The sequence below is a fragment of the Quercus robur genome, chromosome 9, assembly GCF_932294415.1.
Source record: "Quercus robur chromosome 9, dhQueRobu3.1, whole genome shotgun sequence".
Lineage (NCBI taxonomy): Eukaryota > Viridiplantae > Streptophyta > Magnoliopsida > Fagales > Fagaceae > Quercus > Quercus robur.
The window spans coordinates 26,082,718-26,097,184 of NC_065542.1; the positions used below are offsets into that span (position 1 = coordinate 26,082,718).

General features: G+C 32.2%; 1 protein-coding gene across 4 annotated transcripts in view; it reads left to right on the forward strand.

Moving 5' to 3' along the window:
* Positions 1-14,467, forward strand: part of LOC126700090 (protein TOPLESS-RELATED PROTEIN 2-like) — a 54,876-nt gene that overhangs the window by 14,192 nt on the left and 26,217 nt on the right. For 3 of the 4 annotated variants that reach the window (XM_050398077.1, XM_050398076.1, XM_050398075.1), the window contains exons 24-26: positions 1,285-1,470; positions 3,604-3,776; positions 3,944-4,643. In XM_050398077.1, the coding sequence (XP_050254034.1) occupies positions 1,285-1,470; positions 3,604-3,776; positions 3,944-4,157 (573 nt within the window). In that variant the 3' untranslated portion in view covers positions 4,158-4,643. Of the gene's footprint in view, positions 1-1,284; positions 1,471-3,603; positions 3,777-3,943; positions 4,644-14,467 lie in introns of those variants that run through there. The other variant, XM_050398078.1, reaches the window with a different exon arrangement.

Below are 14,467 nucleotides of genomic sequence, written 5' to 3' on the forward strand. Positions count from 1 at the left end.
TTCTTTGTGTTGAGCTTGGATTGACCTTCAATGTATGTCAACTTGCTTGTGTTACAGGCATCACATCCATGCAAAGATTACTCCTGAAGTACCTCACCTTGAAAAAGAAAAATAAAAAGAACAGAATTGACTTTTTGTGATAATTTAAAGGCCACTAACAAAGATTAATTTGTTCAATAGGTGTTACTACATTCACTCTGTTTTATGTTTCTCCAGAACCGTTGAAGATCTTCATTTGGTCCTCAAGTCTTAATAAAAAAAAAAAAATTTAGTCTTCAAGTCTTCCTACTGGGAGAGCTAACATATAATATATTGCAATATAAAACCCATCTGAGCACAGTGTCTTTTCACTGACAAGGTTTCTTTTGTTTTGTTTACCAAAATACCAATGATATTGCTTTTGAGATAAGGCTCTAGTAACTCATTTAAGTTTTGGTCCAAGTATTCCAGTTGTAGAGAGAACACATCTTTCTGGAAATCTTACTATATCCTTTTAGATATCTAATTTTTTATGTGTAAAAGAGAAGAAAATATACAAATAGTATGAAAAAATAATAGTGGTGTTACGTTTTGAAATTTTTTAAGAAAAAAGTCAACTTTGTCAAATAAATGTGTAACTATGATAATTTTTATTCAATTCAGCAAAAAATGATAATTTTTATTTTTTAATAAATTATTTATGTTGAATTGTTGGTTGAAAGTTGAGTGATTTCTTTTGAATGTTTATTGGATTTGTGCTGTGGAATTGTCCTTATGTGCCAACCTACTTTCATTTCATATTGAATTCACTCCTTGAATTTTGTTTGTATGGTGTGCGTGCGCGCGCGCCCCTGTAATATATGGTATAATACACACATTTTACTAACTATGCTCTTGAGGTAGACCTTGCATCATTTTTGCCACAATAAATTCATATATATATATATATATATATTTTTTTTTTTTACATATTTATGTTTAATATATATATATATATATTTTTTATGTTTGTGTGTTTTATTTTTGGATAAGTAATAAACTTTGTTGGAAAAGAAATAAATACAAAAGGGGAAAACACTAAATTCCTTCAACAAAATACAACCAAATTTTGTAATTATGGTATTAAGGCTCTATTTGCCTAGAAAATCACGAGTGGAGTTTTGTTGCTTTTTAAAACTGAAATGGGGCTTCTTATGACTGAATAATATTAGATTTGAGTCATTAGGATGAGGCACTGTTATTACTCTCCTTTGCCTTAGAAATTATGTGATAATTGGTTCTTACTTTTGATCAATTGAGTTGCAGTTATGTGTGTGGAGCATTGATGGGTGGGAGAAGAAGAAAACAAGGTTCATTCCAGCACCAGCTGGTCGCCAAGCTCCACTGGTTGGGGAAACTAAAGTTCAGTTTCATAATGATCAAGCACATGTGTTGGTTGTACATGAAAGTCAAATTGCTATCTACGACAGCAAGCTGGAATGCTCACGCTCAGTAAGTTTTTCACCTTACTGGCCTTGGTTTGTATTGCCCTGTTAACCGTTTACCTTCTTATATTTCCTTATGAAGTATTTACCTTCTATTTTTTGGTAAGCCAACCAGATCACCAATTAACTAGACTAAAGATGGAAATATAGAAAAAAAGGGTAGGCATTTGAGTAATTAAGCCTACTAGCTTGAAGGACTATACTTTCTGTTCATTTAGAATTTTGGCAATGTGGCATTTGCGTCATCATTTACATATTTGTTATCAATTAGGATTGTTTTTGTTGGGAATAATTATTACAGCTTTCAATTCATTGAAGGCAGAACTCAAAATAGGCTTGTAATGAAGGGAGGGTTTCCTCTTACAGAGGCAGGCACAGAAAGGCTGTGTTAGTTAAGGCGTGGACGAAAGCAACCAAATAATGTCCTTGGTGGAACTGTGCAACAGCTCCCTTCTCTCAATTCTATCTCATTTTACTTCCTGACATATTCGCAGTTGCATTCACATAGGCTGATGTTCAGCTGGCATTATAGTTGAAATATCAGTGCTTTCCTTTATTCTAGACACTCTGCAAATTGAATTTAAAAGCTTTCGACATGGCCCTCTTGAAGGCGATTCAGAACAATGAGCTTGATAACAAGACTGACGCAGTACAAATTCTCTAAGGAATTGAGGATCAACATAATAAAAAAGATAAACAAACCTCAAAATCAACATCCAAGCTTACTTGGAATCAAGTAAGAAAGAGAAAACAAAATATAGGAATTAGCATGGTTGCATTGAACCAGCACCAAGTCATTGGAAAAATTCTTATTGAAATTTTATTCACCATAAACTTGTCTCCATTGGAGCACAATAGTGCACTTATATAAACTATAATAAGACTAAACCACAATCCTAGAAAGAACTTGTTAGTGTTGCAAATGAATCTTTATCTTGATCCATAGAAAGAACTATCATATCAAGTTTTTTCACTTCATGCACCACAGAGGGTTATTTAGTAACAGATGCATCAAACTCACTTTTCATAATGTGTACCCTCTTACTCTTTGCTCTCTTGTTGAAGACCTCAACTACTTGGTAAACCATCACCCCCAACCACTGCGTGCATGCTTGTGGCCACTTTTTTTAATACTCCCTTCCCCCTCACTGTCACCATTTCTTATGTAAGTTCTTTATATTTTTAAGGACTAGGTAGGGTTTTAATTTTATTCTTATAATAACATTTGCATGTTATGTCAAATATACATGGTTGCTTAATGATGGCCATTTGGAACCTGAAAACGTATCATGTTAAAAGGATCATCTTACTGTTCCGACTGATTGGTCTGATGCTGGTGATCCCTGTATCAAGTTCACATTAGGAAACTCATAAGTTTGCCCCCCCCCCCCCCCCCCCCAACCGCCTTCTTTGTTGGGTTAGAGCACTATCATAAGTGATGTTAATCAAATATATGAAGTGATACTTTTTCTTTTTGCAAAGCAACTCTCTCTCTCAAATTATTTTGGGACGGGGGATAAAATGGATTGTTGTGGACAGTAGATAAAAAATTGATTAACCTGTGCTGGATTTAGTGGATAGTGGATAAGATAATCTGTGCCTGAAAATTGGGCACCAAATGTGGTCCCAATGCTCAGCTATGGAAAACTTTATACCTTAATCATGAAAAGATGTAGGATTAGTATTTTCAATTTAGCATTTATATGGTAAAATGAATGAACACGCTTATAAAAAAAAAAAGGTAAAATGAATGATACACATGATTTTAGGTTATGACTGTAGGGGGACCAATAAATTGATAACCTTACAGAATTTTGAACAGATGACAAGCATTGGTAGCATATGTTTTTCCAATGAGCTCTAGAATGGTACTCCATATAACGGATACATTTAAGAATAAACACAATTGTATATATTAATGGTACTTCTTCCTGCCATAAGAATCGGCGAGTAAGTGGAGTGTGAGGTTGTGGGTTTAAAACCCATAGGATGTAAAACTTACCATTTAAAAAGAAATCAAAATATGTTAGCTTTGTGAATTTTGTAATCATATCATTGAGTTTGTTTTCTTGATTATCAAATTTTAATTGCAGTCACCATGGTATGTCTTTTAATGCTGTTTTGCCAATCCATGTTGCAGTGGTATCCAAAAGACACACTTCCAGCACCCATATCAAGTGCAATTTATTCATGTGATGGTCTACTGGTTTATGCTTCTTTTTATGATGGTGCTGTTGGAGTTTTTGATGCGGATAGCTTAAGGATCAGATGTCGAATAGCACCTTCTGCTTACATTCCATCATTTTCTGTTAGGTGAGAAAGTACTGTTCTTTTGTAGAGCTTGCGATTTATTGATTAGTGATTCAAGTAGAAACCAGTTTCTATTTTTCTCTATGAAAAATCAGTCTACTTGATGTACCCAAAGCCTCAATTATTGAAGTATTATTTCTTGACAAGAATCTGACAAAAATCTTCTGCAGCGGCAACTCGGCCTCTCCTTTGGTTATAGCTGCTCATCCATCTGAGCCTAACCAGATTGCTCTTGGCATGAGTGACGGTACAGTACATGTAGTAGAGCCAATTGATGTAGAGCAAAAGTGGGGTGGCCCGTCCTCTCATGATAACGGGTCAATGCCTTCTAATTCATCAAATCCTTCCCTGAGTGGTCAAGCATCAGAGCTTCCTGCTAGGTGATCGAGGGTGTAGATAAGTCTGCGCAACCACAAGGAGTATAGAGAGCGATCGTGAATTTTAATCATTACCATCTTCATATTTTGCCTAAGCCATTGATTTAGATCTTTACTTCTATATAATATTCATTGTAAATTCTTTTTGTTTTTGGTCATTTTGCTAATAGAAAGTTTGGAGTAATTTATCTTGCTGTTGGTCAGCAAAGTTGAAGACATCGTGGAAGACCAGTTGCCTTCTACCACACTACGTATTTAAAAAAGCATTCGAGGACAACCAGTGAGGGTCATTGGTTTTAGCAAAGTAGTTGGAAGGCATTCAGAGAAGCCATTTGTCTTTCATTGTATTAGTTTTGGAGGGTTTCTGATCATATGCCTAATTCTTGCCTAATGTTATAACTATGATATAGCTTCATGTACTGTGGTATTAGCATGAGTGTTTTTGAGGGTGTCATTTCCCTTCATTTATTTTAATCTCAATTTTTTTAACATACTTATGGTATCATGCCCCTTTGCTTTCAATTCTGTTACTCCTATTAAAACATCAGGTGCAAGGTGGTATTAATGAAATTTATTTCAAAAAAATGAGATTTAAATGAAACAATCATTTAAATAGTAAAGATTCGAAAGTTTATGAAATATTGTCCCCCTCCCAAAAAAGAAGAGTAATACAGGAAGATGTAAAATCAATAAATGCCTAGCCCCTCATTTCTATACATATAGTAGAGATGGATATATATAAGAAAGTAGAACAAGCTGATCTCTAAAACTACCAAATTCGGCGAGGCATAGCTTCCAACTCCTAAATTATCATGAATCTCAGTAGTAAAATAAAATAAAATTTGTCACGACTAGGTATATTTACTGATATGGGTGTCTTGTTATATGAAAGCGCTAGCATTAGAAAACATTAAAAAACTGCAGGAATGTGTAAGAAAAACTACAGAACAAAGTAGCTGAATATCTATGTTAGCATTGCACTTCGCACTTGCTGATGATATTCACTTGTTCAAGCTTTGCGTCCATGTTATTGCATGTTATGCTTCTAAGGTAGGATCTTTGTAATGAAATAGTGTTATGGGGGTATATAGCAACTCAATTCCTGATCAAAGCATCCAAAAGATTCGTTGACTTGCAAAGGTGCCCAGTACAAAGGTACTATGAAGGTGCCCAATAGTCACTACTCGGTAGTACATAATTGCTTGAGAAAATTGATTTTCCTCTTTCTGCTGCTCAAGTAAGGACGTATATCATTCCACATGCCATGGGAATCCAAAAAACATTAACAACTAAAATCTCCACCTCCAATTTAACCCCTTTTTTGTGTGTGTGTGTGTGTGTGTGTGTGTGGAGAAGAACCTCCAATTTAACTTTGATTGGAGGTTGGGACAATTATCATTTGCATACGTACATAATAAATAAATCAGGTTTTGTATTTTTTTTTTAATTGGTAAGCAAAACACTTATCCAATAGGTGTTGGACTCAAAATCTCGACATCCCCTTGCTTATAGGAGAAGAACTGATCGAATACCTAAATGTTAATATATTGTAGAAGGAAAGCGAATTGCAAAAAGTCAGTAGCTTAGCATTAGTGTCATCTTTCAATAAAGGCATGAGCGAGAAGGTTTTATTTAAAAATCCATATATGTTAAAATCAATATATAAGCAATATCCAGTATTGGACTCTTGGAGTAAAGTTTATATATAAGATACATGCATGCGCATTTGATATATATGGGTTAAGAATTTAGGATCAATTACATGCTGTTATTCTTAATAATTAAGAGAGAGAGAGACGTGTTGTAACTCTATGTGATATTACATTAAAACTTCTTATTAAATTAATATTTTGAAAATTTTATTGTTAGATTACATATTTTTGTCATTGTTAATATACAAACCAAATTTTATGTTAATAATATGTTTTTTACTATTTGATTCATAAACTAATGTTTTTATGTATAATTTTAAAGTTTTAAAAACCTTGATATTCAAACATTTTATGATAAGATGGTTATTGAGTTTCGATTGTCTTGATATTTTACAAGCATAAGAAGTATAGGGAGATAACATAATCCAATGGTTGATTTATGAACATACTATTTCAAAGAAAACTTAAAGTGGTGTAACTCACATTGAGTTACACTGGGTGTTAACTCTCTCTCTCTCTCTCTCTCATTTTTTAATTATAGCTTAACTTGGGAGGAGAGGAAGGGACTCAGAAGAGAAAATTATTGAGTGTTAGAACTTAGAGTACCTCCATAACTAATTGAATCTACTTCTTATAAAAATAGTTTGTTCTAACATATTATCTTTAATATTTTAGAGTCCAAATTATACATTATAATAAATGTGCCTCGTTTACATTTGCAATTAGTGTATACACGCATACACATATGAGAAAATTTATAAAATAAAAGCTAATCATGTGAATATTAAATGATATTTTAAGGCAAGAATTTTTTTTTTTTATTATATATATATGTAAGGACACAATTTGGTTCCCTAGCCCAAAGGATGAATGAACTTAGGCCCAAAAAGCTTAATACAATGAATTTGTAGAGAGTAGATTAGAAAACTGGGTTTTAATGAATCAGACAACAAGTAAAGTGGATTCAAATGACAAGAAAATGAAGATAAACTGGTTTAATCTAAAGAAATCATCCTCAACACAGTCCGAGAAGATCAGTTCTTATATATTTCTCTCAAGTTTGATTAAAAGTTCAATTCCTGATTACTACAGTGTTTTTTTCTTAATTGCCCGATTCCTTTCTTCAGGATCTTCTTTCTATTTTATACTATCCTCCTTCTTCATCCTTACCCTCCATGTATAGACTAGATTGCTAGTGTTGATTCTTGTCCCATTAGCACATTCTTGAAGTCTTTGGGGAGTAGCTGTAAGACTGAAAGATACTGTTTAGGTATCACCTCTTCATTAATGCGGCAAGAGAGTTAGTTGCAGAGCATTTAATGCGGTGGTAGCAATTTTCCCTTGAAATATTTCATGACCTCCTTTTGTCCTGTTCTTTTTGGATACTTATCCTCATCAGTGGAATCATTCGGAACGTTGTTCTTGGTGTTAGACCACACCTTTTGAACTCGACTTTGCTTAGCCAAGGAAGTATTCCTCCTCGGACTGCCTTCTTAGTTGATCGTGATTAGACTTCACCTCTTGACTTACTAACACGGATTCTTAGTAAGGTATTTACCCATCCTCGGACTACCTAATGTCCTTGGATTGGGCTCACGGCTCAATATATTCATAGATATGTACTCTTAGATCTATCACCCCAACAATATATATATATATATATATTTATTTATATTAAGTATATATGTTAGGGTTTTTTCAGATTGAATTAGCCATTCCCTAGTTTTTTAAATTCAAATTCCATTTATGATTCACACGGAAGAATTTTTAGTAGTTAGGTAGAATTCACTTGAAGGATTTCACAATTTGAAGGATTTCAAACCCGAATTCTTCAATGAATAAAATTAGACAATTATACTAAATTAGACAATTAGCATTTCAATTATATAATTGTTTTTATTTACTTTGCCTTGAGTCACATTAATTATATGATTGAATTTTTCATTTTCATTTTCTTTTTCATTTGTGGATTTCCTTTATGCATTTTATTGTTGGTATACTTCTTTTATAACATGACTAGTGAACTACTATACTTGTTTTACTTCAAACTTCACCGGGGAAAACAAATATAAAAACAACAAATATAAGACAAAATGAAAATACAAAAGCAAGAGTATTAATTAAAAAAGAACATTATTGTTTCCTTTTAAAGGTGATAAAAATTAATAATATGATCCTAAATTCTTTACGTATAATTAATTCTTCTTGATAAAATTTTGTGTAAACCAATAAATTTTAGGGATAATTACATAACAAACTCCATCTTTTGATATTATTTTTTAGATAACATGTTGAAGTTTCAAGTACATAAATGTTCATAACATAGTTTTAAAGGTATTACAGTTTGAACATTAATTTTATGAACATATATTAACAAAAATAACATTATTGTTCCTTGGAAAGAGAGAGACTAGCTAGTGTTTATTCAATTTTCAAAGAAAATAGAAAAAGTAGATATGCTAATTAATTTGAAGGAGGTTGTGAATGCTGAAGGAGTAATGTGGACATAAGAAGAAATTTTCGTGAAAGAGGTGACTAGGAAGTATGTCCCATTCCTATTTATAGCCAGCAGTAATATTAAAAAAAAAAAGTTAAAAAAAGAAAAGAAAAAAAAAGTAATATTAAAAAAGTTCCACTATAGACTCCGAATTTTGAAAAAAATCTAGCACTATAACTTTATGTGATGCGAATTTGCCATGCAAATTTTTTTTTAATTTTTTATTTTTAATACTAAGTATTTTAATACACACGAAAAGAAGGGAAAGTATCTTAAAGAAATTGATAGTGGTGTGTATTCAAAAGAGTTTGATTTTGCAATAATTCTAATGTAACAAATTGTGAGTAGTGGAGAAAAAAATGGTAGGTCCATGTAATCAATCACACTCTGTTATATAAAATAACTGTGGTAATTATTGTAGTCCTAAAATTACTCTAGAATTTTTTTGTCAAAATTTCGTATACTCTTTCACAAAGTTAACTCACCTCACTGAGACCCACTGAAACACAAAATATTGGGTTAAAATTTTGGTGTCACCAGACTTTTTCATATTAAAAATCACAAATATATATTGATTTGTGAAACAAGGTCTCCCCTCGCTTTTTGACCTTAACAGTTATGTCCCGAATGCTTGATGCCTTGTGCCATTGGCCATGGAAAAAAAAGCAAATGGGTTTTTTCCTGAAAAACGTGTTACAAGACTTTTTGCCCTTATTTTTCTATTATATTTTTATTCTTTTGTAAGGTAGTAGTATTGTTACCTAGGGCCACACTTATCTACTTACCTCTACACAGCAGCAAAAGATATAAATTACAAGAAATTCATTCTAATCCACACTCTGTTGGTCAGTCGTTATATTGTAATTTGTCTAATATTATTCTAGAAGTTTGTAATGGTTAGTCTTTATGGAATGAAGTTCATAAATGTTGGCTTTGGTTTGAATTTTAACAGCTGATGAAAGGACTTATTTTTGAAGGGTTTTCTGAGTAAACAAATTAAAATTGTGCTTGCAAATTGAAGCATGGGTAATTTGAAGAGTAATACTATGGACACAGTTAAGGGTTCATATATGATTTAACATCACTTTCATCTTAACTCCTCTTTAACACTACTTTCATTAGTTAAAAGATTGAAAAATTAATTGTTTCTTTAAAGTTATTGTAACCTGAATTTCCTGACTGTAACATAAAAACTGATTGGCGTCTTAGTTTGATGATAAAAAGCTATTATTAGGAGCGGATGCTATAGGTTGAAATTCTCTAAAAAAAAAAAAAAAAAAAAAAAATCCTATTATACCTAAAAAAAAATTCAATAATTTTTTAATATAAATATGATAGAATTTCAACATATACCATCCGCTTTATGATGATTGCTCACACCAATTGGTATTTACTGTAGGTGACGTTTAAATCTCAAATCTTTTGTTCTACGACGAGAAACTTTACCAATTAAGTTAACTAGAATCCATATTTTAATTCATTAGCCTTGATACTTTTACTAAATAATATAACACCCTTATTTTTAATTCGCTGGCCTTGCTTCCTATTTAAATGTTTCACATTCAAAGCTGTCATCTAATTTATCGTATACAAATCAATTGTCCTACTTTTTGTGTTTTATCAAGTATGGTATGTCATGTGTTTAATTTTTTTTTATTTTTTATTTTACTTTAGTTATTTTATAAAGAAAGTTAAATAAATATATGACAAGTTATAATTAATAGAGTATAAAGTGAAATAGAAAAAGTGAGATATATGATTTAATTTTATTTTAATTTGACGAAAGAATAACTTGTCAATCTTTTTCTTTCTTTCTATTTTATACAATCCTAATCCTGTGTTGATTTTATACAATCCTAATCCTCTGTTGTGGGCCTAAGAGCCACCCACTTGTCCTCAAACAGATTTAATTTGTAGGGACTTTTTTGAGTACTGCTAGGGCTACTAATATTGAATTATAATGATTCTTAAAAAAAAAAAAAATTGTATTCTTATAAATTAATGTATCATTTTCAAATATGTGAGAAAGAGAAGTAATTATAAATTATTTGATAAGTGATTGATATGATACTAATTATAATTTTGTAAACATTTTATAATAAAATTAAGAAGGTAAATCTCCTCTTTCTCTCTTTGACTCTCTCTTAACCCAAATTGATGCTTGGGTTTGAGTGACAGGCAAACCTCCGGCAATAATTAATCAAGTTGGATTCTTATGAATATGAACAAGGCCCATATAAAATATTTTAAATGAAAGTCAAATTTAATGAAAGAATTGAATTAGAATTGTGTTACCATTTGATTTTAAAATTGATGAGGAAGAACCATTGCACAAATCGTGTGACACACATGAGTGACGAAATATGATGTTGGAATGGAATAATCTTATATTATAATCTTTTGTCTACTGCTTATATTGCAACTCACTTATAAAACATAAATTGCACGTGTCACTACCAAAACGTGTTGGCAAATAGTATCCAAAGACATTCTGGACAAACCATATATAATATAGGAAGCAGAAAAACTGGGTACTACCGACTATCCAAGACTTTTGTGATCAGACATTTTCTTTTTGCAAGATATGGAAAACAGTTACACTAACAGCACTAGCAAAGGTGGTGCTAAAATAGTTTTTTAGCAGTACTACATATAAAAAAGAGTGTTGCAATAGTGGAGTTAAAAGTAAAATTTTTACCTTCATTGCTACAGTGCATAGCTATATATGACTGTGCATTGTAAGTGAGAGCTAAAAAAAAAAATTCATTTTTTATTTGCCATCCACTTAAAGTAATATTTGTTTGTTTGTTTTTCTCTATTCTTTTATTCTCCAACCGTGCAAGCCTTTGAAGACAAAACACTCAACTCCCTCAAACTCACTCTCTCAAACTCTCACCACTCTCTTTGACCACTACCGGCTCGACTTGATCCTCAACGTTACCGGCCCACTGAAGCTCGATGTCACTGACCCACCAATTGACCCACTTTGTTGAACTCCCAAGCCGACCCAAGCCCCAAGCCGCTGATCCACACCTTAGACCCACGCCTTCGATCAGCTACCGATCCACGCCTCCGACCCATCTCAGCCTTCTTTGATGCTCTCAACTCTCTCAAACTCACTCTCTCAAACTCTCACCTCTGAACTCTCACCTCTCTGTCTTGCCGCTGGTCCACGCTTTCGACCCAACTCGCCTTCAGGTGAGTTGTCTCTATCTTCTTCATCTACATGCTTGGGATTTTTGATTTGGGTAATTGGAATGATAAATTTATAATATTTGTTAAATCTAACGATAAATCGTCAAGGATTGGAATGTATTGGGAGTTTTCTGTTTGTAGGAATTTATGTTTTTGTTTTTAAATGTTAGTTTGGGAATTTTCTGTGTACAGGGAAGGCTACAATTTTTTTTTTTTTTTTTTTTTTTTTGTTGTTGTTGTTGTTGTTTCGGTGGAAGAGTTGGTGGCAGCGGCGGTAGTGGCAGCAGCAGTGGTTGCGATGGTTTTTTTTTTTTTTTTTTTTTTTTTTTGGAGAAATAATTACAACATGCTGCTAACCCTGCAGTTCGAACCATTTCTCCCCTAGACCCCCAAGCACTTTGTACATGGGGAGGTGCCAATTCAACTACAAGGCCTTTGACAAGTTGCGGTCGTTGTGATTGTTGTTTATTGTAGTGGATATATTATTTTATTGTGATGTTTACATTATTTTATTATGTTGAAAGCTAAAATAGATCTATTGTTGCTGGATGTTTTGTAAAGTGAGTAGGTAAAATAGATAAAGTAACTTTTTGTGGTGCCAAATAGCTAAATTTTTAGCTCCACTGCTGTGGATGCTCTAAGGTATTATTAGAATTAGACAGACTACAATCAGTTCAAAATACAAAATATGAGTTACAGATAATGTAGGAGAAGTTGTTGTGTTACGGTAGGTGATAGGTTACCTTGTGATTGTGAGCAAGATTACCGGAATTATTAATAACATCTTAAGAGAGCAGCATGCATTCTATATGTTTTTTATATTTTTTGGTCAGGCCAAATAACCCAGAACTAGCTTTTGTCATGAATATTTTGAAGGAAACTATAGGAGACGAAATGAACTGTTAAACATGTAAAGGTTGTTTTCACATAAATAAAAAAATAAAACGATCACACAAGACAAACTAACTCACAAATCCCAGAGGTAATATATGTAGTACAATTGATAAGCTTCAAATTTACATCCAGGGACGGACCTAGTAGGGGGCCCAAGGGGGTCCGAGCCCCCCTTGGCCCAATTTTTTTTTTACTAGGTATATTTTATGTTTTTAATAGTTGGGCCCCCTCTCTCCCAAAACCTTGGCCCCTGTTAGCCAGCCCCGCCCAGACAACCCAGACCCAGCCCAACCCAAAAAAAACTAAAAACCGATTAACCCACATTATATACAAACTGAATTCAGAAAAAAAAAAAAAATAAAGAAGTCGAGAGAGAGATCAAGAGACAGAAACTGGAGAGAATAAAGACAGCCTAGTTCAGCCAACTCATGTAAATTCTCAACCTAAAAAATAATAAATTTATTAAATATTTTATCTTGACTTCCTAAAATTTTTTTGAGCACCCTACTTTGAACATCTTGGGAAAAAAATTATCTTTAGCTTACTTTGGAGATGACTGTAGAAGGATATTACCAACCTTCAGCATATTAAAGATCTGCATTTGTGAGCCTTTGACTCTTCTAATTTTTTTTCTATCTGTTTGTCTCCCTTATGTCTTAATCTCTGGCGTCCAGAGTCTCCTAACTCGCTAAGTTTGGTCTGTTTGCTCTTGCTTGTTTTCTTCTTTACTTACTGATTAGATTGCTCCAGGAATTACAACCATAATCCATGTGTATGGATTAGATTTACAACCATGGTCCACATGTTTTAGTTTCAGTTGTTTGCTCTCTCTTTTTTCTTCTTTTGTTTCTCTTTTATTTTCCCACCACACACATGTATGGTATATTGGGATAGGTATGACTTTTCTTGATTTTTATTAAATTAATTATATTATTATATAACATATTAACAATATATATATATATATATATATATATATATATAAAATAAGCTACTTTTAAAATAGATAAAAATATATAATAAAAAAAAAACACTAAAATGTGTAAATCATTACTTGATTAGATTTTTTTTAATGCATTTAATTTCAAGAATTGTTGGTCTACTTTGCAACTTTAACTTATTAGTATTTTTTTTCATATATTAGTCATTAAGTACTTAATGGATAATAATTTAGTTTCGAATCTAATCCCATAAGCAAGTTAAAAACTATTTGATCTATTCATGATGATATTTTTAAAAATAATACTATACTTTTGGATTCTAATGTTGAGTTATAAAATAATTAACTTATATATTGAATGGTATTTACATTATACTTTAGACTATTATATAAATTATGAATATAACATATATATACAAATCTGGTTTTCATTTGGCGCCCCCAAAGACAAGTTCCAAGTTACGTCATTGCTATGATTTTATTCACATAACTTAAGTTTCTTAATGACCACCTTAAAAATATTTCTAGAATCGTCACTAGCTATATGAATGCTTATTTGGATTATTTTTTTTTTTTTGCTTATACTCCAGCCCCTCGGACTTGAAATCCTGGGTCCGTCCCTGCATCCTTATATATAAAAAATTCATCATGTTGATCTCTATATAGTGGAATGGAGTGAACAAATAATGATGATAAATGGTCCTTCGTTTCATGGTTTCCAACACCTTGCCCATCTCTATATTGGTACATGCATCATTCTAAGGTTGAATACAATTTCAATAAATGTTTCAAAGTAGGGAGAAGTTACTGTTCATTCTTTATTCATCTTCTTCTATGTTGCACTAATCAAACACCTTATGTATTTTAGTTTGTTCTAGCGTGTGTCCTGACAGAAGAAGAAACTAGAAGAAACACCCTAGTTCTCCCCCATTTTGTATATATAGGTATATTCATGGATAGGTTGTAATAATGTTGTTTGAGTTTGGAGAATATTGTTTCATAAAGTTGTTAAAGTGAAAATTCAAGTTCTAAAATTTTTTAAGTGAAAATTTGAAATTCAACATTTTCGATTAGTCGAAGTTTTGGCTCGATCGATTGAAATGGTAAGAAAATAATCTTGGAGCCTTTGGATGAATTGA